Raw genomic sequence first — 22176 nt, 5'->3', positions numbered from 1 at the left:
GGCCTCCCCAGGGGGAATTTCAGAAGAGGGCTGGTTGTCACAATGATTGACATTAAACAGGCAGAGATCTGGGATGCTACATATCCTGCAATGTGTCAGAAGAAGGACTGCCCCCACTCCCGATCCCCCCAATGGCAATAGCCCCTCCAGTGAGCAACACTGGAAGGCCCCAGCCAGGTCATATCACATAAGATGATGAAGCACATATGCTGCACCTCATCAGGCAGACATTTCAGTCACACTACAGCAGTGAAAGAGGTTCATGTCACGCAGGGGTTAGATTTGGAAGAAGAGTAGGAAACCAAGGGATTTTTTTTTTAATACAAGATTATCGCTCTTTTATTTCAATAGGAAAATATTGAAGATGGCCTAGCGAGTATCTATCAATCTGCCATCACCAACACCAGCAAAGAAATGTCCTGTTTCAGTGACCTTCCAATGCCTGAAGATTTTCCAAACTTCCTGCACAATTCTAAGCTCCTGGAATACTTCAGGATTTTTGTCAAAAAGTTTGATCTACTAAAATATATTCAGTTCCAGGTATTGTATTTTGGGGAAAGAATGGTTTTCTCTACATTAGCTCACATTTAAATAGAGAAGTTACTCTGATAATGAAAGAAATTGGGAATAAAACAAAACATTCTAATTCAATTATTTTCTGAAAAACAGCACAGTAGAAAACCCAAAAAGTAGTGTCATTACCCCTGATATTATAGATTATATACATTAACAGAAGAAAAAAATCTGTTAAAATTAATGACTTGAATGATTATATTGATGGTGAAACTGCATTTAATACCTATAACCACTGAGGACTCCTAGCCTCATTTCCTTTGAAAGGATATATGAAAAAAAATACCACATTGTTATTTCATTTTCTTACCGTCTCCATAAAAATGAAATTTCTTAGAAAAATGTACTAAATAAACTCACAGCTCTCCATTCATCTCAGAAGCCTGTAGAAACCATTTTGGCTAATTTTTTGATGCATTCTTTAGCAACAAAAGAATAACCAGACCATTTTGAAATACAATTATAACTACCTTTCCTGTGTTTCCTTGAAAACAAATAATCAATGAGATAAAAAAACAATATTCTCATTAAACATCCTGAATTTTTATCAGTAACCTACACTCTGAAAACTAGTAACTGTGCCTAGGAAATAAAATTTAAATTATAGCCTTGAATAAATAACTGTTAGTGGAACTTATTTTTTTTTAACACAGCTCATTTTCTCAGTAACTTTAGTTTTGTTCCCGATTTGTAGCACATTAATTTGTAATCGTTGATTTGATAGACATCAATATATGTAAATACCATTAAAATATCACATTCTATCTAATGTAGTTTTTCCCCAGCTTCCGTTTCTCTTGTTTATGATTTTACTGAGGTTGTTTTCTGGAGGTTGGAAAGGGCTTAGGAAAACTCACTTCTGTTTATTGGCCTCTGAGTTAGTACAGCCATAAGATGATGGAACTAACTCAAACTATAAAAGGAGGTGTCCTCACTGAGTTCTGTATTAATATGGTGACCTCCCAGGAGGGGAAAACCACCAGGTTGCCTGAGGAGGGGTGAACTGGCTCAGGTCAGTCACATTTCTAGTAACTTCCTCAGTGATACTGAAGGTTGGTCCTCAAACCACATTTTAAATAGCAAGAATCCACAGTACTTTAGAGAATATACTACCCGGAACTTCAAATCTGAATCTTTCAACTGAAAATGCCCAGACATTTTATAGCCTTTTCATAAGCTTTATTCTAATAGTCCATATACATTTTTTAATTGGAACAGCTTCAAGCATTGCCAACCCAGCATTTTGAAAAATATATGAAAATTTGAAATGCATGTATAAGGGACTCAAACACTTGCCAACAAGAGGAGAAGCATGCCATTCCTCTAGAAGTGAGAAAAGCTTTGTTTCCTTTGACACAGCTTCTTAAATACACTTTTAGAAATTCATAAACCTCCAGAGAGCAAAATGGCATTCTAAAAAATCATGAACTGATAAATTATTTCATCCAAATGAGATCATGAAGTGTATTGCTAGCATGATGTTTTAAAAATAATAAATATGAACTTACCATTCATGGAGTGATGTCACTGTGCCAGGCGCTATGCAAACTGCTTCACATGGAATATCTTCTCTAATAGAGAGTCTACACGGAGGTCAACACTTTTAAAGCTTCTTGATAAATACTGATTGTGTAATCACCTGAATGATGAACATGTATTTTGTATCTTGCCCAGACACTGTCTTGCTTTTTCTGGGTCTCTCTCAAGTCCTTATTCAGTCCTTAACACTGGTGACCACTGCTGAGTCAGGCTCCTCGCACAAAGCACATCCTTGGTTGCACCTGCCAAGGAAGAAGCAGCAGGGAGCACTTAGCAGTCTTTGCCTTAAGTGGCTTGAAATGGATTCAGACGGGACCTAAATGGAATCAGACATTGCACTCTACCCATCTCCACTCCCAGGGCACTGGACAAGGCCCCTGTTATGCCAGAGTAATTCTCAATGATTCCTTCTCTGTGTTCCGTTCAAGACAACCATCCTCAGTGTGAAAAAACGCCCGGATTTCTCAACCACTGGCCAATGGGTGGTTGTTACCGAGAGCAACGGCAAGGAGCAGAGTGCCGTCTTTGACGCAGTCATGGTCTGCAGTGGTCATCACATACTCCCTCACCTCCCACTGGAGTCATTTCCAGGTGAGGCCTGTGGGGATCCCCAGCTTTTGGGAGTAGGTGTCCAGGTACTTTATATTCAGGTTGGATTGTCAGGCAAAATTACCTAGCTACTGCAACAAGGCATAATATTAAGATCAGGATAGAGCTAGAAAGATGAGAGACTCCAAACACCATCTCTGATTCTGTTGAGCTCTTTGAGTCTTCATTATCAGCCAGCCTCCCTCAAAGTCACTAACTATTACTCAGTATTTCACAGAATTCTCACCCAAATTGGTTCTCTGTTGGAGAGGTCCTTTCAGCCATGTGCTTACCTTGTCCTTTTTCTATCCTGCCAAACACCTGTGACTTTGCTACATCTTTGGAGACTTCCGCAGAGCCACGCCCACAGCCAGGGTTACTGGGGAGAGTTTCTGGAAATAAGTGCTGCTACAGGACAGTGATGTTTCAGGGAGCACAGGGGAAGATGGTACCTCCCAGGCCCTTCCCTCAGAGAGCGTATCTCCTTCCCAGGGCCTTCACAAAAACATCTGATACGATGGTTCAGTCCAAACCCCACATTATTCAAACCACCTGAGGAGCTTTTAAAGTTCTAATGACCTTCAAAGATTCAATTGGTCTAGGGTAGGCCTCAGTCAATTAAGGGCTACTCAGGTGATTTCAATATTCAGCTGGGATTGAGGCTTACTGACCTAACGCAGTGGCAATCTCAATCAGAATCACCTGGAGGGCTTTTAAAACCACAACTTGCTAGTCTCCACCCCTAGCATTTCCAACTCTTTAGGTCTAGTATGAGGCTGTGAATTTGCCTCTCTAACAAGTTCCCAGGTGATGCTGAAACTGCTGGCCAAGGGACCACACTTTGAGAACTAATGATCTAAAGGCTCTTTCAAGCAACCCAACATCAAACACAAATACTTTAACAAAGTCATGTTTCCTGGGAAAAGACAAAGAGATGCTTATCTTCAAAAAGGCTTGTCCAGTAAGTTGCTGATTGACGGCAAAGTGGAAACTATCCTTCACCTTATAATGTGCCTTGTTTTTAGCTTATTTTGGTTTTTGTTTGCTTTTGCAAAATAAGAATGATGAATGTTATTCTAATTATTACACAACTGCGATAATAGTACTTCATAATATGCTTAAGAAACATTTAAAAGAATATATGCTAGGGCTTCCCTGGTGGCGCAGTGGTTGAGAGTCCGCCTGCCGATGCACGGGACACAGGTTCGTGCCCCGGTCCGGGAAGATCCTACATGCCGCAGAGCAGCTGGGCCCATGAGCCATGGCCGCTGAGCCTGCGCATCCGGAGCCTGTGCTCCGCAACGGGAGAGGCCACAACAGTGAGAGGCCCGCATACGGAAAAAAAAAAAAAAAAAAAGAATATATGCTATGTGATAATAAAATATCATTGTACAGTCCAAAATAGGTTAATGGGTAGCTGGAAACCAACACCTGACTCTGCTCTATTCATCAAAACCAATTGTTTTGGGACGAAGGGAAGATGGTGGAGGAGTAAGCCGCGGGGATCACCTTCCTCCCCACAGATACACCAGAAATGCATCTACACGTGGAACAACTCCTACAGAACACCTATTGAACGCTGGCAGAAGACCTCAGACCTCCCAAAAAGGCAAGAAACTCCCCACGTACCTGGGTAGGACAAAAGAAAAAAGAATAAACAGAGACAAAAGAATAGGGACGGGACCTGCACGTCTGGGAGGGAGCTGTGGAGGAGGAACGGTTTCCACACACTAGGAAGCCCTTTCACGGTTGGAGACTGCGGGTGGCGGAGGGGGGAAGCTTCGGAGCCGCGGAGGAGAGCACAGCCACAGGGGCGCGGAGGGCAAAGCGGAGAGATTCCCGCACAGAGGATCGGTGCCGAGCAGCACTCACCAGACCGAGAGGCTTGTCTGCTCACTCACCGGGGCGGGCGGGGCTGGGAGCTGAGGCTCGGGCTTCGGTCGGAGCACCGGGAGAGGACTGGGGTTGGCGGCGTGAACACAGCCTGCAGAGGGCTAGTGCGCCACGGATAGCCGGGAGGGAGTCCGGGGAAAAGTCTGGACCTGCCGAAGAGGCAAGAGACTTTTTCTTCCCTCTTTGTTTCCTGGTGCGCGAGGAGAGGGGATTAAGAGCGCTGCTTAAAGGAGCGCCAGAGACGGGCGCGAGCCGCGGCTAAAACCGCGGACCCCACAGACGGGCATGAGACGCTAAGGCTGCTGCTGCCGCCACCAAGAAGCCTGTGTGCCAGCACAGGTCACTATCCACAGACCCCTTCCGGGGAGCCTGTGCAACCCGCCACTGCCCGGGTACCGGGATCTAGGGACAACTTCCCCGGAAGAACGCACAACGCACCTCAGGCTGCTGCAACGTCACGCCGGCCTATGCCGCCGCAGGTCCACCCCGCACTCCGTGCCCCGCCCTCCCCCCCCCCACCCCCGGCCTGAATGAGCCAAAGCGAAGAACAGACGCCCTCTGGCGACTTACACGCAGAGGCGGGGCCAAATCCAAAGCTGAACCCCCGCAGCTGTGCGAACAAACAACAGAAAGGGAAATCTCTCCCAGCAGCCTCAAAAGCAGCGGATTAAAGCTCCACAATCAACTTGATATACCCTGCATCTGTGGAATACATGAATAGACAACGAGTCATCCCAAATTGAGGAGGTGGGCTTCGAGAGAAAGATATATGATTTTTTCCCCTTTTCCTCTTTTTGTGAGTGTGTATGTGTATGCTTCTGTGTGAGATTTTGTCTGTATAGCTTTGCTTCCACCATTGGTCTAGGGATCTATCCGTTTTTTCTTTTTATTTTTTTTCGTAATAATAATTTTTTATTTTAATAACTTTATTATATTTTAACTTATTTTATTTTACTTTATCTTCTTTCTTTTCTTCCTTCGTTCCCTCCTTCTTTCCTTCCTTCCTCCCTCCCTCCTTTCTTTCCTTACTTCTTTCTTTCTTTCTTTCTTTTTCTTTCTTTCTTTCTACTTCTAATAATTCTTTCTTTCTACTTTTTCTGCCTTTTATTCTGAGCCATGTGGATGAAAGGCTCTTGGTGCTGCAGCCAGGAGTCAGTGCTGTGCCTCTGAGGTGGGAGAGCCAACTTCAGGACACTGGTCCACAAAAGACCTCCAAGCTCCACATAATATCAAATGGCGAAAATCTCCCAGAGATCTCCATCTCAACACCAGCACCCAGCTTCACTCAACGACCAGCAAGCTACAGTGCTGGACACCCTGTGCCAAACAACTAGCAAGACAGGAACGCAACCCCACCCATTAGCAGAGAGGCTGCCTAAAATCATAATAAGTCCACAGACACCCCAAAACACACCACCAGACGTGGACCTGCCCACCGGAAAGACAAGATCCAGCCTCATCCACCAGAACACAGGCACTAGTCCCCTCCACCAGGAAGCCTACACAACCCACTGAAACAACCTTAGCCACTGGGGACAGACACCAAAAACAACGGGAACTACGAACCTGCAGCCTACAAAAAGGAGACCCCAAACACAGTAAGATAAGCAAAATGAGAAGACAGAAAAACACACAGCAGATGAAGGAGCAAGATAAAAACCCACCACACCTAACAAATGAAGAGGAAATAGGCAGTCTACCTGAAAAAGAATTCAGAATAATGATAGTAAAGATGATCCAAAATCTTGGAAATAGAATAGAGAAACTGCAAGGAACATTTAACAAGGACCTAGAAGAACTAAAGAGGAAACAAACAACAATGAACAACACAATAAATGAAATTAAAAATACTCTAAATGGGATCAATAGCAGAATAACTGAGGCAGAAGAACGGATAACTGACCTGGATTTAAAATAGTGGAAATAACTACTGCAGAGCAGACTAAAGAAAAAAGAATGAAAAGAACTGAGGACAGTCTCAGAGACCTCTGGGGCAACATTAAATGCACCAACATTCAAATTATAGGGGTTCCAGAAGAAGAAAAGAAAAAGAAAGGGATGGAGAAAATATTTGAAGAGATTATAGTTGAAAACTTCCCTAATATGGGAAAGGAAATAGTTAATCAAGTCCAGGAAGCACAGAGAGTCCCATACAGGATAAATCCAAGGAGAAATATGCCAAGACACATATTAATCAAACTGTCAAAAATTAAATACAAAGAAAACATATTAAAAGCAGCAAGGGAAAAACAACAAATAACACACAAGGGAATCCCCATAAGGTTAACAGCTGATCTTTCAGCAGAAACCCTGCAAGCCAGAAGGGACTGGCAGGACATATTTAAAGTGATGAAGGAGAAAAACCTGCCACCAAGATTACTCTACCCAGCAAGGATCTCATTCAGATTTGATGGAGAAATTAAAACCTTTACAGACAAGCAAAAGCTGAGAGAGTTCAGCACCACCAAACCAGCTTTACAACAAATGCTAAAGGAACTTCTCTAGGCAAGAAACACAAGAGAAGGAAAAGACCTACAATAACAAACACAAAACAATTGAGAAAATGGGAATAGGAACATACATATCAATAATTACCTTAAATGTAAATGGACTAAATGCTCCCACCAAAAGACACAAATGGGCTGAATGGATACAAAAACAAGACCCATATATATGCTGTCTACAAGAGACCCACTTCAGACCTAGAGACACATACAGACTGAAAGTGAGGGGATGGAAAAAGATATTCCATGCAAATGGAAATCAAAAGAAAGCTGAAGTAGCAATTCTCATATCAGACAAAATAAACTTTAAAATAAAGACTATTAGAAGAGACAAAGAAGGACACTACATAATGATCAAGGGATCGACCCAAGAAGAAGACATAACAATTGTAAATATTTATGCACCCAACATAGGAGCACCTCAATACATAAAGCAAATACTAACAGCCATAAAAGGGGAAATTGACAGTAACACATTCATAGTAGGGGACTTTAACACCCCACGTTCACCAATGGACAGATCATCCAAAATGAAAATAAATAAGGAAACACAAGCTTTAAATGATACATTAAACAAGATGGACTTAATTGATATTTATAGGACATTCCATCCAAAAACAACAGAATACACATTTTTCTCAAGTGCTCATGGAATATTCTCCAGGATAGATCATATATTGGGTCACAAATCAAGCCTTGGTAAATTTAAGAAAATTGAAATTATATCAAGTATCTTTTCCGACCACAAACATATGAGACTAGATATCAATTACAGGACAATATCTGTAAAAAATACAAACACATGGAGGCTAAACAATACACTACTTACTAATGAAGTGATCACTGAAGAAATCAAAGAGGAAATCAAAAAATACCTAGAAACAAATGACAATGAAAACACGATGACCTAAAACCTATGGGATGCAGCAAAAGCAGTTAAGAGGGAAGTTTATAGCAATACAATCCTACCTTAAGAAACAGGAAACATCTCGAATAAACAACCTAAACTTCCACCTCAAGCAATTAGAGAAACAAGAACAAAAAAAACCCAAAGTTAGCAGAAGGAAAGAAATCATAAAAATCAGATCACAAATAAATGAAAAAGAAATGAAGAAAACAATAGCAAAGATCAATAAAACTAAAAGCTCGTTCTTTGAGAAGATAAAAAAATTGATAAACCATTAGCCAGACTCATCAAGAAAAAAAGGGAGAAGACTCAAATCAATAGAATTAGAAATGAAAAAGGGGAGGTAACAACTGACACTGCAGAAATACAAAAGATCATGAGAGATTACTACAAGCAACTCTATGCCAATAAAATGGACAACCTGGAAGAAATGGACAAATTCTTAGAAATGCACAACTTGCCAAGACTGAATCAGGAACAAATAGGAAATATGAACAGACCAATCAGAAGCACTGAAATTGAAACTGTGATTAAAAATCTTCCAACAAACAAACAAAAGCCCAGGACCAGATGGCTTCACAGGGAATTCTATCAAACATTTAGAGAAGAGCTAACACCTATCCTTCTCAAACTCTTCCAAAATATAGCAGAGGGAGGAACACTCCCAAATTCCTTCCACGAGGCCACCATCACCTTGATACCAAAACCAGACAAGGATGTCACAACGAAAGAAAACTACAGGCCAATATCACTGATGAACATAGATGTAAAAATCCTCCACAAAATACTAGCAAACAGAATCCAACAGCACATTAAAAGGATCATACTCCACAATCAAGTGGGGTTTATTCCAAGAATGCAAGGATTCTTCAATATACGCAAATCTATCAATGTGATAAACCATATTAACAAATTGAAGGAGAAAAACCATATGATCATCTCAATAGATGCAGAGAAAGCTTTCGACAAAATTCAACACCCATTTATGATAAAAACCCTGCAGAAAGTTGGCATAGGGGGAACTTTCCTCAACATTATAAAGGCCATATATGACAAGCCCACAGCAAACATCATCCTCAATGGTGAAAAACTGAAAGCATTTCCACTAAGATCAGGAACAAGACAAGGTTGCCCAATCTCACCACTCTTATTCAACATAGTTTTGGAAGTTTGAGCCACAGCAATCAGAGAAGAAAAGGAAATAAAAGGAATGCAAATCGGAAAAGAAGAAGTAGAGCTGTCACTGTTTGCAGATGACATGATACTCTACATAGAGACTCCTAAAGATGCTACCAGAAAACTACTAGAGCTAATCAATGAATTTGGTAAAGTAGCAGGATACAAAATTAATGCACAGAAATCTCTGGCATTCCTATATACTAATGATGAAAAATATGAACGTGAAATCAAGAAAATACTCCCATTTACCACTGCAACAAAAAGAATAAAATATCTAGGAATAAACCTACCTAAGGAGACAAAAGACCTGTATGCAGAAAATTATAAGACACTGATGAAAGAAATTAAAGATGATACAAATAGATGGAGAGATATACCATGTTCTTGGATTGGAAGATTCAACATTGTGAAAATGACTCTACTACCCAAAGCAATCTACAGATTCAATGCAATCCCTATCAAACTACCACTGGCATTTTTCACAGAACTAGAACAAAAAATTTCGCAATTTGTATGGAAACACAAAAGACCCCGAATAGCCAAAGCAATCTTGAGAATGAAAAATGGAGCTGGAGGCATCAGGCTCCCTGACTTCAGACTATACTACAAAGCTACAGTAGTCAAGGCAGTATGGTACTGGCACAAAAACAGAAAGATAGATCAATGGAACAGGATAGAAAGCCCAGAGATAAACCCACGCACATACGGTCACCTTATCTTTGATAAAGGAGGCAGGAATATACAGTGGAGAAAGAACAGCCTCTTCAATAAGTGGTGCTGGGAAAACTGGACAGGTACATGTAAAAGTATGAGATTAGATCACTCCCTAACATCATAAACAAAAATAAGCTCAAAATGGATTAAAGACCTAAATGTAAGGCCAGAAACTACCAAACTCTTAGAGGAAAACATAGGCAGAACACTCCATGACATAAATCACAGCAAGATCCTTTTTGACCCACCTCCTAGAGAAATGGAAATAAAAACAAAAATAAACAAATGGGACCTAATGAAACTTCAAAGCTTTTGCACAGCAAAGGAAACCATAAACAAGACCAAAAGAGAACCCCAGTATGGGAGAAAATATTTGCAAATGAAGCAACTGACAAAGGATTAATCTCCAAAATTTATAAGCAGCTCATGCAGCTCAATAACAAAAAAACAAACAACCCAATCCAAAAATGGGCAGAAGACCTAAATAGACATTTCTTCAAAGAAGATATACACACTGCCAACAAACACATGAAAGAATGCTCAACTTCATTAATCATTAGAGAAATGCAAATCAAAACTACAACGAGATATCATCTCACAGCAGTCAGAATGGCCATCTTCAAAAAATCTAGAAACAATAATTGCTGTAGAGGGTGTGGAGAAAAGGGAACACTCTTGCACTGCTGGTGGGAATGTAAATTGGTACAGCCACTATGGAGAAGAGTATGGAGGTTCCTTAAAAAACTACAAATAGAACTACCATATGACCCAGCAATCCCACTACTGGGCATATACCCTGAGAAAACCATAATTCAAAAACAGTCATGTACCAAAATGTTCATTGCAGCTCTATTTACAATAGCCTGGAGATGGAAACAACCTAAGTGTCCATCATCGGATGAATGGATAAAGAAGATGTGGCACATATATACAATGGAATATTACTCAGCCATAAAAAGAAACGAAATTGAGCTATTTGTAATGAGGTGGATACACCTAGAGTCTGTCATACAGAATGAAGTAAGTCAGAAAGAGTAAGACAAATACTGTATGCTAACACGTATATATGGAATTTAAGAAAAAAAGTCATGAGGAACCTAGGGGTAAGACAGAAATAAAGACACAGACCTACTAGAGAATGGACTTGAGGCTATGGGGAGGTGGAAGGGTAAGCTGTGACAAAGTGAGAGAGAGGCATGGACATATATACACTATCAAATGTAAGGTAGATAGCAAGTGGAAGCAGGCGCATAGCACAGGGAGATCAGCTCGGTGCTTTGTGACCGCCTGGAGGGGTGGGATAGGGAGGGTGGGAGGGAGGGAGACGCAAGAGGGAAGAGATATGGGAACATATGTATATGTATAACTGATTCACTTTGTTATAAAGCAGAAACTAACACACCATTGTAAAGTAATTATACTCTAATAAAGATAAAAAAACAAACTATAAAGATGTCTTTGCTGCTAAAATAAAAAAAAAATTGTTTGTTCTCTAATAAATATCTAAGCTGCAGCCTCTGAAATCAACTCTTTTGGTCCTGTACCATATGCTTAACCTAACATTTCTTATGTGGTTCATACTTTGAGTTTGCCAGTTGGCCTTGATAATGTAACATACCTAAGAGGGGAAGAGACAAAACAAATGATTTCCCCAGAAAGGAAAAGCTGATGGTGCAGTTTTATTGAACTTATCTTGACATAGTTCATGGATTTCTCTTTTCTTCCCCCTCAAGGTACTCAGAAGTTCAAAGGCCAGTATTTCCATAGCCACCAATACAAGCACCCAGAGGGATTTGAAAGAAAACGCATTTTGGTGATTGGAATAGGAAACTCAGCCTCAGATATTGCAGTTGAGTTGAGTAAGAAGGCTGCTCAGGTAAGATGTTCCCTGATTACCTTGTACGGTGGAGGAGAGGAAAATCCCAGCCATGTAACTAAGGCTCCATTACTCATTAATTGATTTGTTGTTTGGTTGCCCAGTGTGGTATTATAGAAAATCTGGAAACCAAGAAGCCAGAGTTTATCTCCCACCTTTGCCACTAATCAGCCTTGTAACCTAGAGGCAGTCATTTTACTTCTGTGGGCTATCGTTCCCTCACTTAAGTTTGCATCAGATGACTTTCAGCACAGGAGGCCTTGTTTCTACCCAGGGGGCTTTATGAGTTGACCTGTTCATCTTTGGAGGAGTGCCTTTTACAAATTTAGTGCATATTTGAATTCTATTTGAAATGTAAATAATCCTTAGCTTCCAAGAATCATTAAGGGAAAGATTAAACAGACAGACTCCCAACCATAATCACAGATATTTAGGTGCTCCCTGAGGCCTTCCAACCACTGTTATCTTTGCACCTGCTCAGGAATGACACAGCTTAGCTTCCAGAGTCAAACATTACAAGGTACAGATAATGCTGACAGAGGTGGTTGGGAATAGCAGAAAATAAAACCCTTTTACAAGGACAGAGCTAGGCAAAAATGGGAAAATAGCTAAGGTTCCTCTCCCCAAAGCATCCCCTCTCAACAGGGCCCTATCACTATGATGTAGCCCAGCATCTTCTGGCTACACAGGAGTTGCAGTAGCCATGTCTACAACCAGCAAAACTGTCCAGTCCTGAGACTCACACTGTCAGGGCTCAAGATGCCCAGTAGCAAATGTGATAAAAGAACATAGTGCCTCCCCAGCAGGTTGATGAAGGGGTTCCACTGGGACCTGTCAGAATTACCACCCTGGGGATGAGCAGGTCACTAACACCAGAAAGAGATTTACTAGACCCAGGAGGTCCTCACCTTTTTTGTGAAAAGAAACCACTTTTCACTTTTCAAAGCTTTTAAGACGTCAGTGTGAGGTGGCTGGACCTAGAGTTGTCATACAGAGTGAAGTAAGTCAGAAAGAGAAAAACAAATACCGTATGCTAACACATATATATGGAATCTAAAAAAAAAAAAAAAAAGTGGTTCTGAAGAACCTAGGGGCAGGAGACAGGAATAAAAGATGCAGACGTAGAGATGGACTTGAGGACACGGGGAGTGGGAAGGGTAAGCTGGGACAAAGTGAGAGAGTGGCATGGACATATATACACTACCAAATATAAAACAGATAGCTAGTGGGAAGCAGCTGCATAGCACAGGGAGATCAGCTCAGTGCTTTGTGACCACCTAGAGGGGTGGGTTAGGGAGGGTGAGAGGGAGACACGAGGGAGAAGATACAGGGATATATGTATATGTATAGCTGATTCACTTTGTTATACAGCAGAAACTAACGCAACATTGTAAAGCAATTATACTCCAATAAAGATGTTAAAAAAAAAAAAAGACCTCAGTGTGAAGAACAAGTGAGGAGGCAGTAACTGTAAAGTCTTGGAGAAGAGCCAACTCAGGTAGGGAGGCAAAAGGTCCAGTCTCTTTCCTGTTGGGAATGCCTGCCAAGCTTGAGGAAGAGAGTATGATAAAAGGAGCTGACTTAGCTGTCAACCAAGGAAAGCTCCGTACTAGACCACTACATGTTACAGGTCAGTGATTTGGACTTAGAACAGATGATCCAAAGATATCAAATCTTAGATTGCAAGAGTCTATTTCCTTATATGGGCCTTGCCATGTAAAAGCCTGTCAGTCATGCCAGATTCAATATTAAGAAACCACCTTTGCTATATTTGTGTGCCTTTCACCTCATTCATCTTTAAATAGGATGTCTCTTCAATATTTATTGGATTAATAACATAACTGATAATTATGATAAAATGTCTTACACAGATTAATGCACTCTCAACCCTTCTGTGAGAAGAGATACATAGGAGCTATGTATGTAAGGGATAGAACCAGGTGCATCTGCAAAGCTTAAAATTATAGCCTAAACTCACCTTAGTCCTGAGTGTGCCCTGCTTCTGTTAAAGGAGGTTCACGTTCACAAGTATATGGCATGCTCTACCACAGTCCAAAAGCATCACTCAAAATACTATGGGATGGTGCTGTGCTGAGTCATCCACACACTTTCTCACCAAAAACCAGATCTCTGACCCTTGGCCTGCAGTATGCATCTCAGGGAAAGAAGCCTGATCCTAAATCCTGAGACATATCACACTGTTGCAGCTAGTACAGCTAGCCAGATTAGACTCCCCGCTGTAAAGATGGTGACAGCAGAAAGAGAATAAATAAAATAGGCAGAGCTTTCAATATGAGACATGGATTGATCCTAAGGAAGAACGGCAGACAATAAGTAATGGAAAGAGACATTCATGGAAATATTTGAAGTATATTATCTAATACCTAACCAAAGTAGTGCCAAGACAATAAAAGGGAAACAGTAGGAGAAAATCAGGATATAAGGGTATTACCACTCACAGACCAACAATTCAACACCATTATACCATTTTATGTAAGTGCTACTTCACAAACTAAGGAGTTGAGGCCCCAGCAAAACTTGTCTCCAAATTCTGGCTCATTCCAGATATGTGGCACTATATGAAACTCCTCTCCTCCAGGCTAACTTTACAAAATAATAATACCTAGCAGTACTTATCACTTGCCAGGCAATATTTTCAGTACTTTACATATATTATCTCATTTAATCTGCACAATAATTCTATGAAGCAGGTACTATTTTAAAGAGAGACAGAAATGGAGGCACAGAGAGGTTGAAGTAACTCACCCAAGGCAACACAGCTTGTAAGTAGTGGGGCTGAGAGTCAAACCCAGGCAGTCTGGATCCAGAGTCCTAGATCTAGAATCCATGATCTTAAACTCCTAAGTGAATCAGTTTCCTTGTAAGTGAATCTTATGTGTTTATCAAGGACAGCCTTGTATAGCAGAACTCATAGAGTTCTGGCATGTAAAAGTACTGGCATATAAAATTTTAAGACGCAAGTCAAATATGCATTTGGTCAATGGCGGAGTAACAGTAAACAAAGTAAAATATATATTTGAAAAGAGATATAAATGCACACCTTGAAAACTAGGGAAATATAAGTATACAAGGTAAAGAATACATCTGACATATACACACTACTATATATAAAATAGGTAATCAACAAGGAACTACTGTATAGCACAGGGAACTAACTCCACTCAATACTCTGTAATAACCTATATGGAAAAAGAATCTGAAAAAGAATATATATATATGTATAACTGATTACCTCCTATATTAACTTCCATGTAAAGTAATATCTATGAGTAGTAAATGTTAGATTTTTAAACTCTGAATTTTTAAAATAAAATCAAAGTTAAAAATCTGGTAACTCAATCAAGATCTAGAAACTGATGGAAGGAATCATAACATATATGCTTTTAGAATTTATGCAGTAGCTAATAAAATAATGCTACATTTTTAAAAAAAAGAGTACATATGAGAGGGAATTCAGAAGTGCACTTGAAGAGAATGGAAATCACAGTATAAGTTCAGAATTTTTAACTTTTAAAATATGTAACAATGTTCTTTCAAGTATGGGAAGAAGCTGATTTCCCTTGTTATTCCCTCTCTGGAGAGATACAGATCCATATATTTGTGCCTATCTAGACATTAGGCTGTAATCATACATTTTCTAGGATTATAATTGTATACCTTCCCTATAAAAACAACTTGTGGTGGATGGAAAAGGTAAGAGGAGGGAAGGAGCATTGAACCACAACTTCAAACATGGCAAAAATTTGTGGGTTTTATAATTGGTTTAGCCCAAAGATTTTCTCATATTTCCATGAAGTTCTCAAGACTATGGTAGTCTTCCTCTATCAGCATAAGTACTACTGGTTCCCACTTGTATGATAAAGCTGCCCCAGAGCAGTGAAAACTGGAAGGTACTTCACTTTGAGGTCAATCATCTTTAAAACAAAGCATTTCAGCAAATTCTGGGGCCATACATGTGATGTATTATCTACACAGTGGGTTCCTCCCAAAAGAGATGATGCCCTAGTTTGAACTGCATCCTTTTTTGCTCACCAGGTGTTTGTCAGCACCAGACACGGTTCCTGGGTCATAGGCCGTATCTCTGAAGATGGCTATCCCTGGAACATGGTGTTCCACACCCATTTTAGCTCCATGCTCCAAAATGTCCTGCCACAAAGAGTTGTAAAATGGGTGATGGAACAACAGATGAATCGGTGATTCAACCATGAAAATTATGGCCTTATGCCTCAAAACAAGTAGAGTTACTTTGCTTTTTTATGGTATACTCATTGGTAATCAAGGATGTCAGAGGGGTTTCTTTTTGCAAAGAGCTAAATTGCTAACATGGAAGTTCAAACTACAACCTAACAATATGGGTATCATGTAGCTCCTGGATTTTGAATTCCAAATTTGTTCTGTATGCCTTTTAAAAAGTAAATATTTAAGAAGATGAAGTATAAATATTATGAGCTGCTCCAGAAAGTAGAACTAGGATCATGGGAAGGACTTCCTAATACCCAGAGCTGTCCAACATTGGAAAAGGCTGTTTTAAGAGACTGTGACCTTCCTTTCAGAGGGTGGGTGGGAAAACTGATCCAAATTCTACATCTGTTAATTCATACTTTGCTAACTCTGTACACCACAAGGGTTCTTCCTGTGGGTAGCTTTTGAGAACATACTCACTGCCTGTTAATCTGTTATACATCACTGATCTTATAAACACAAGCAAAAAATATGGATGTTTATTTTTCTTTATTTGATAACAGGCTCCTTCCCTTAAAAAAAAAAAAAACAGAAGAGGTTTGCAATCTTTCAACAAATGCAACGTGGCTGCTATCTTCTGAGATCTGATACATGTACCATGTATCCTTATTTTTTTAACAAAATGGTTCTCAAATCTACAAAAAAGGAAATTCCAGAAATACAGCCAGACTTTGCTCCACTATTCATGCTATCACATACATACAGAGACTCCACGTATATTTGGGATCAAGAAATATCCCCAAACTTGATTCTATGCATTAATTTTCACACTAATCCCTTAATAAGTTTCAAAACTAATGGGAATTTAACAAAGCTTTCCTTACTTACTTATGATCAGATAGAAATTAAATGGAACATCAAGATAATTAAAGGTAGATAACATAAAACAACAGAAATTATCAATGGGATAATAACAACTGGAATGCTCAGGAATTGACCACAGGCACTGGCATTTTGTCTAAGCCCTTAGGAATGCCTCCTTTTTTGAAATGTGTTTTGCCCACATCATCTACATGTTTTTCCTTATTTGTTGAGGGAAGAGATATGCGACATGAGAATAAAGTCAGAGAGTAAGGCTTGGGGTAGCCCAACTAGTCAAGTTAGAAAGTTTTATGGATATTTGAAAAACCTCTTTATTCCCAGAGCCAAGCCCATAAAATATCAAGAGAGTTCAAAACCCCTCATTAAATACTCTTTCTGGGGCTTCCCTGGTGGTACAGTGGTTAAGAATCTGCCTGCCAATGCAAGGGACACGGGTTCGAGCCCTGGCCCGGGAAGATCCCACATGCCGCGGAGCAACTCAGCCCATGCGCCACAGCTACTGAAGCCTGTGCGCCTAGAGCCCGTGCTCTGCAACAAGAGAAGCCACACCAATGAGAAGCCTGCACACTGCAACGAAGAGAAGCCCCGGCTCACCGCAACTAGAGAAGGCCCACACACAGCAACAGAGACCCAACACAGCCAAAAATTAAAATTAAAATAAAATAAATAAAAAATTAAGAAAAAAGAAAAGAAATACTCTTTCTGAGTGTTTTCTTCTGCATGTTTCAGATACCTTATGAAATAGCCAATACTAAGTGATGATCTTCCAAGTCATATACTCTATGGAGCCATCAAGGTGAAATCAAGAGTGAAAGAGCTCACAGAAACTTCTGCCATCTTTGAGGATGGAACAGTGGAGGAGGACATTGATGTCATTGTCTTTGCAATAGGATATACTTTCTCTTTTCCTTTCCTTGAAGATCCACTTGTTAAAGTAGAGAATAATATGGTCTTGCTGTACAAATACATGTTCCCTCCTCACCTGGAGAAGTCAACCCTTGCATGCATTGGTCTTATCCAGCCTCTAGGTTCAATTTTCCCAACTGTTGAACTTCAAGCTCGTTGGGTAACAAGAGTTTTCAAAGGTAAGTGAGTGGGCAAGTGAATGGCTGAGTGTTTCACACCTGGTGGATTTTGCTAAATAACAAGTTTAGAAAAGGAGGTTGCCAACAAGAAGGTTGCCAACCTTGGCTGCTCTCACAAAACTGACATCCTAAAAAGTTAGAAAATTCACAAAATAACCAATACTGGGATACGATAATAATAAATATCTGCAATCATTCCTTTAAAATATTAGAAAATTCAGAGAATTTCAGTTGGCATAATGTTAAGTAAATATTATTTTTTCTTGGACTAATGAGAGAACAGAAGGAAGGAAGACATCTATGACTCCTAGTTTTACCTATAATATGTTTATAAATTCCTCAGAATATGTGCAAATCAAGAGACCTAGGGCCTACTCCATACTTAACTCCAAATTAACTCTTAATACCTAAGCAGCTCAACCTCACAGATCCCTACAAAGCTATAAAATTATTAAAATATTTCTCTCTGACCATTGTGTAGCACTTTGTACTTCTCAGAAGGCTGTTACTATCTCCCTGATCCAGGGCTCAATTCAGCTCAACAAAATCTTATTGAATACTTAGCCCTGTGCTGGAACTTGGTAGGATACAGAGAAATTTAAATGGGTCATTTTAAGATAATAAGACATGTGCTTTGTCAGAGGACTGCATGGAGTGTCTGGAAAAAGAGAAAGGGTGCTTAGCGACAGCAGAGTTTGGATAAAGGAAGGGCATGTGGTCAAGGAAAACTCCCTAGATAACTGGGTTTCCCAGGTGCAGAAAAGGGAATCAGAGCACAGAGGTGTGATGCAGATGAGGAATTATTACAAGATACTTGACATTCCTAGAACATGAGGTGTGAGGCAGAGAGGGGTGAGAGATTATTCTTAGAGAGGAAGGGACCAAGACACAGGATCCTTTTAAGACATGCTAAGGAGCTTGAATATAAAATGTATATCAGCTCTTCCCAAATTTAGCTACACATAAAAACCATCTGAGGGACTCTTAAGGACCCTGATTACGTCTGGCCTGAGGACCTAGTGTCTCCATTTAAGAAAGCTCTTCTGCCAGAAGACCCAATGAAAGGTTAAGCAAGGACCAGACATTATCAGATTTTCACTTTTGATAGATTATTTCAACATTAGTGTGAAAGACAGATTTGAAAGGCGAAAGGAATAGAGTCTCAGAGACCAGTGAGAAGGCTACTGTAATCGTCTATACTAAAATGTGATACAACCTCAGCCAGGCAAAGAGACAAAGTGGAGAAGAGAGCTAGTTAAGAATCAAACCAGCGGGACGTAATGCTTGGCTCCATGTAGAAAAATTCGAGGAAAAGAGCAGAATCAAGGGTGACTTGATCAAGGCAGACCTCAGGTGGTGGAAACTGGGTGGGGAGCAGTGCTGGGGCTAGAGGGAGCGTGTGGAAGAGGATGCAAGTCTGAGCAGTAGGACTTCAGTGATGAGCTCAGTTTTGGACTCATTGAATCTGAGATGTCTGATGACTAGCCATATCCAGGGAAGCTCACCATTCTTCAGCATGTCTGAGGTTCCAGGGACACCTGTGACAGGGGATGGAATCACAAGCACACAGTGATAACTGACATCAATCTTTCTCTCTCCCCACTGCCCTACCTCAGTTTGTGCCACCCCTTCCCTCACCTGGTTTTCTTCAACAGCCTCTTAACTTGTCTTGCTGCCTTTAAACTGACCTGCCGGGAGCCCATTTCCCAAAATTCAGCACCTCAAAGAATCTTTCCAAAAGGCGAATCTCATCTTGTCCCCCACGGCTTCCCACCACTTTCAGAATGGAGCTCAAGCCATCTGGCACGGCTTCCCAACTTCTCAGGCTCACCTTCCCTCTCCACCTTCTTCTCTAACCCCCCACTCCCACCCCAGAGTCCACGCTGTAGCCTGGTGATCCCTGGGCAACATTACATAGAACTCAATGCGGGTGGCGCACCCTGGAGTTCAACAACACAGCAGCGCTGACTGGTATCTCATGGGTAAATGGCCAAAATTTAATTGTAGGAATCAACTGATTGTAGGAATCAGTTGATTGTAGGAATCAATCATCTAGATAAAGCAATGAAATTGAATCAAACCCACTACTCAACCAACCTTTTATTTTCTAGGCTTGTGTACTTTGCCCTCGGAGAGAACTATGATGGCAGACATTATCAAGAGGAATAAAAAAAGAATTGACTTGTAAGAATTTTTTAAAATTCTTTACATAGAACAGTGTTTCTCCAAGTATAGTGATCTAACTACTCACAAGAACCACCTAGCTGCTTCTAAAAAAGCAAATTCTTATACATACTACTTTAAGATCCAACTACTTAAAAATAGTAATTTCACCAAACAAGAACATTTATCCTTGACCTAAATTTATTTGTTTTATATATTGCCCATGTTAGATTCTGTATCCTCTCACACTCTGTGGTAAAGAGGAAGTGGGATGGGGGCAGTGGTGGTGACAGTAGCCTAAGTATCTCTGGAAAGTTAGCTGGAGGAACTCCCATCAAAGCAAATTAGAAAGGAGTTGGTGTGAAGTGAAGGTCAAGGATTTACATTTTGTGATGACGTGGAATGGAGTTCAATAGAGATCAAGTACATTGGAAAGTAGACTTGGGGGCCTTATAGTGTAGAGGTTATCTCACATTCAAATTCTAATTCATCTACTATATGCCAGTCAGAGTGCAAGGTACTTTAATAATTCAACAAGCAAATATTGTGTCTCTTCTGGGCAAAACACTGAGCTATGCTTTCATCTGTGTTATCTTGTGAATCTTTGCAGCAATCCTGATTAGTTTTACTTGCCAGGAGACTTGGAGAGTTATTCAAAACTCATTTATTCATTTATTCATTACTTCATTCTTTCAATAGCTAATGAATACCTAATGTTCTTATATAACTTAGAACATTTTGTGAATCTGTCCTTTATTCTTTCTTCATTAAGGTTTGGAGAGAGCAACAACCAGATACTGCAGACCAGTTACATCGACTATTTGGACGAGCTCGCCTTAGAGATAGGTGCAAAGCCAGACCTCCTCTCTCTCTTGCTAAAAGAGCCTAAACTGGCTGTGAAACTTTATTTTGGGCCCTGCAACTCCTATCAGTATCGCCTGGTTGGACCTGGGCAATGGAATGGAACCAGGAGTGCCATCTTCACCCAGAAACAAAGGATATTGAAGCCTTTAAAGACACGGGCTCTAAAAACTTCATCTAATTTCCCAGTTTCCTTCCTGTTGAAAATCCTCGGGCTCCTTGCTGTTGTGGTGGCCTTTTTTTTTTCCAACTTCAGTGGTTCTAATATGTCAGCATAATGCTTTTGGCTTTCATGTCAGTCAGTACCTCTTAAAGAGAAAAAAAAAAGACTAAGAGAAAAAATATTAAATCTAAAGTCTAAATTTTAGAGTTGAGGAAAACAGAGTGAGAGAGGTAATTGTGGACAGTTAGCAGACTTAGGTCTATGTGTAAAACTGAAGTTGTGTCATGAAATTTCTTTGCCATTTCTACCCTTCCCTCAAGTTCACTAGACTCTCAAAAAAAGACAATAAAATAACACTGGCTAAACAGTGCTGCCAAGCCCTGGTAAAGGAGAGTCATGTGGAAAAATAGTAGAATTACACAGAACGAAAAGCACCCATGGTTTAAATCACTGGAAAATTTTAAGTGTGGGAAAATAGTAAAGTTCCTGTGTGTTGTTTTTGATAGTCTTCTTAGCCAGACTCTATATGGTAACAAAGTTCTCAGATGTTAGGTCATGCGCCATTTGCTTCATGGGGAATCACTCAAAAATACTGGAGAAAAAAATGAGAGGATAGACTTAGAACATGGCAATGCTCAGACAGACTTTTAGGGCCTCACATCGAAAGCTGAGCAAGTAGCCACATTTCTTATATTTACCTTATATTTTGACAGAAACACTGCTGTGAAAATAAAAATAAACATGCCATAAGAGATAGATATACGTATTTATAATATATAGAGAGAGTACTTATCATAGACCAGACAATTTGCACATTACATGTATTATTTCATTTAATTCTCATGACAATTCTGTGAGATGGGTGCGGCTCTTATACCCATTTTACAGATGATGAAACTGAGACTCAGAGAGTTAGGTAACATGCCCAGGACCAGATAGCTGATCTTGCAATGGAGCTGGAATTGGAGCTCAGGTTTGCTTGACTTTAGAAATGAAGACTTGCCCCATAATATACATTTTTACAAAAACCTCCATTATTAATCAAG

General features: G+C 40.2%; 1 protein-coding gene across 1 annotated transcript; it reads left to right on the top strand.

Annotated features, from left to right (window-relative positions):
* The first annotated feature begins 357 nt into the window (after positions 1–357).
* Positions 358–21232, top strand: FMO2 (flavin containing dimethylaniline monoxygenase 2). Its single transcript, XM_033428219.1, is given in 8 exon segments — positions 358–540; positions 2541–2703; positions 11631–11773; positions 15830–16029; positions 17588–17943; positions 20055–20127; positions 20879–21203; positions 21206–21232. Coding segments are annotated over 8 exon segments (1413 nt in total). The 5' UTR covers positions 358–414.
* Positions 21233–22176: the final 944 nt, after the last annotated feature.

Source organism: Orcinus orca, chromosome 1 (assembly GCF_937001465.1).
Source record: "Orcinus orca chromosome 1, mOrcOrc1.1, whole genome shotgun sequence".
Classification (NCBI taxonomy): Eukaryota; Metazoa; Chordata; class Mammalia; order Artiodactyla; family Delphinidae; genus Orcinus; species Orcinus orca.
Note: the sequence above shows the minus strand (reverse complement) of the source record. Positions and strands in the feature narration are given on the sequence as shown.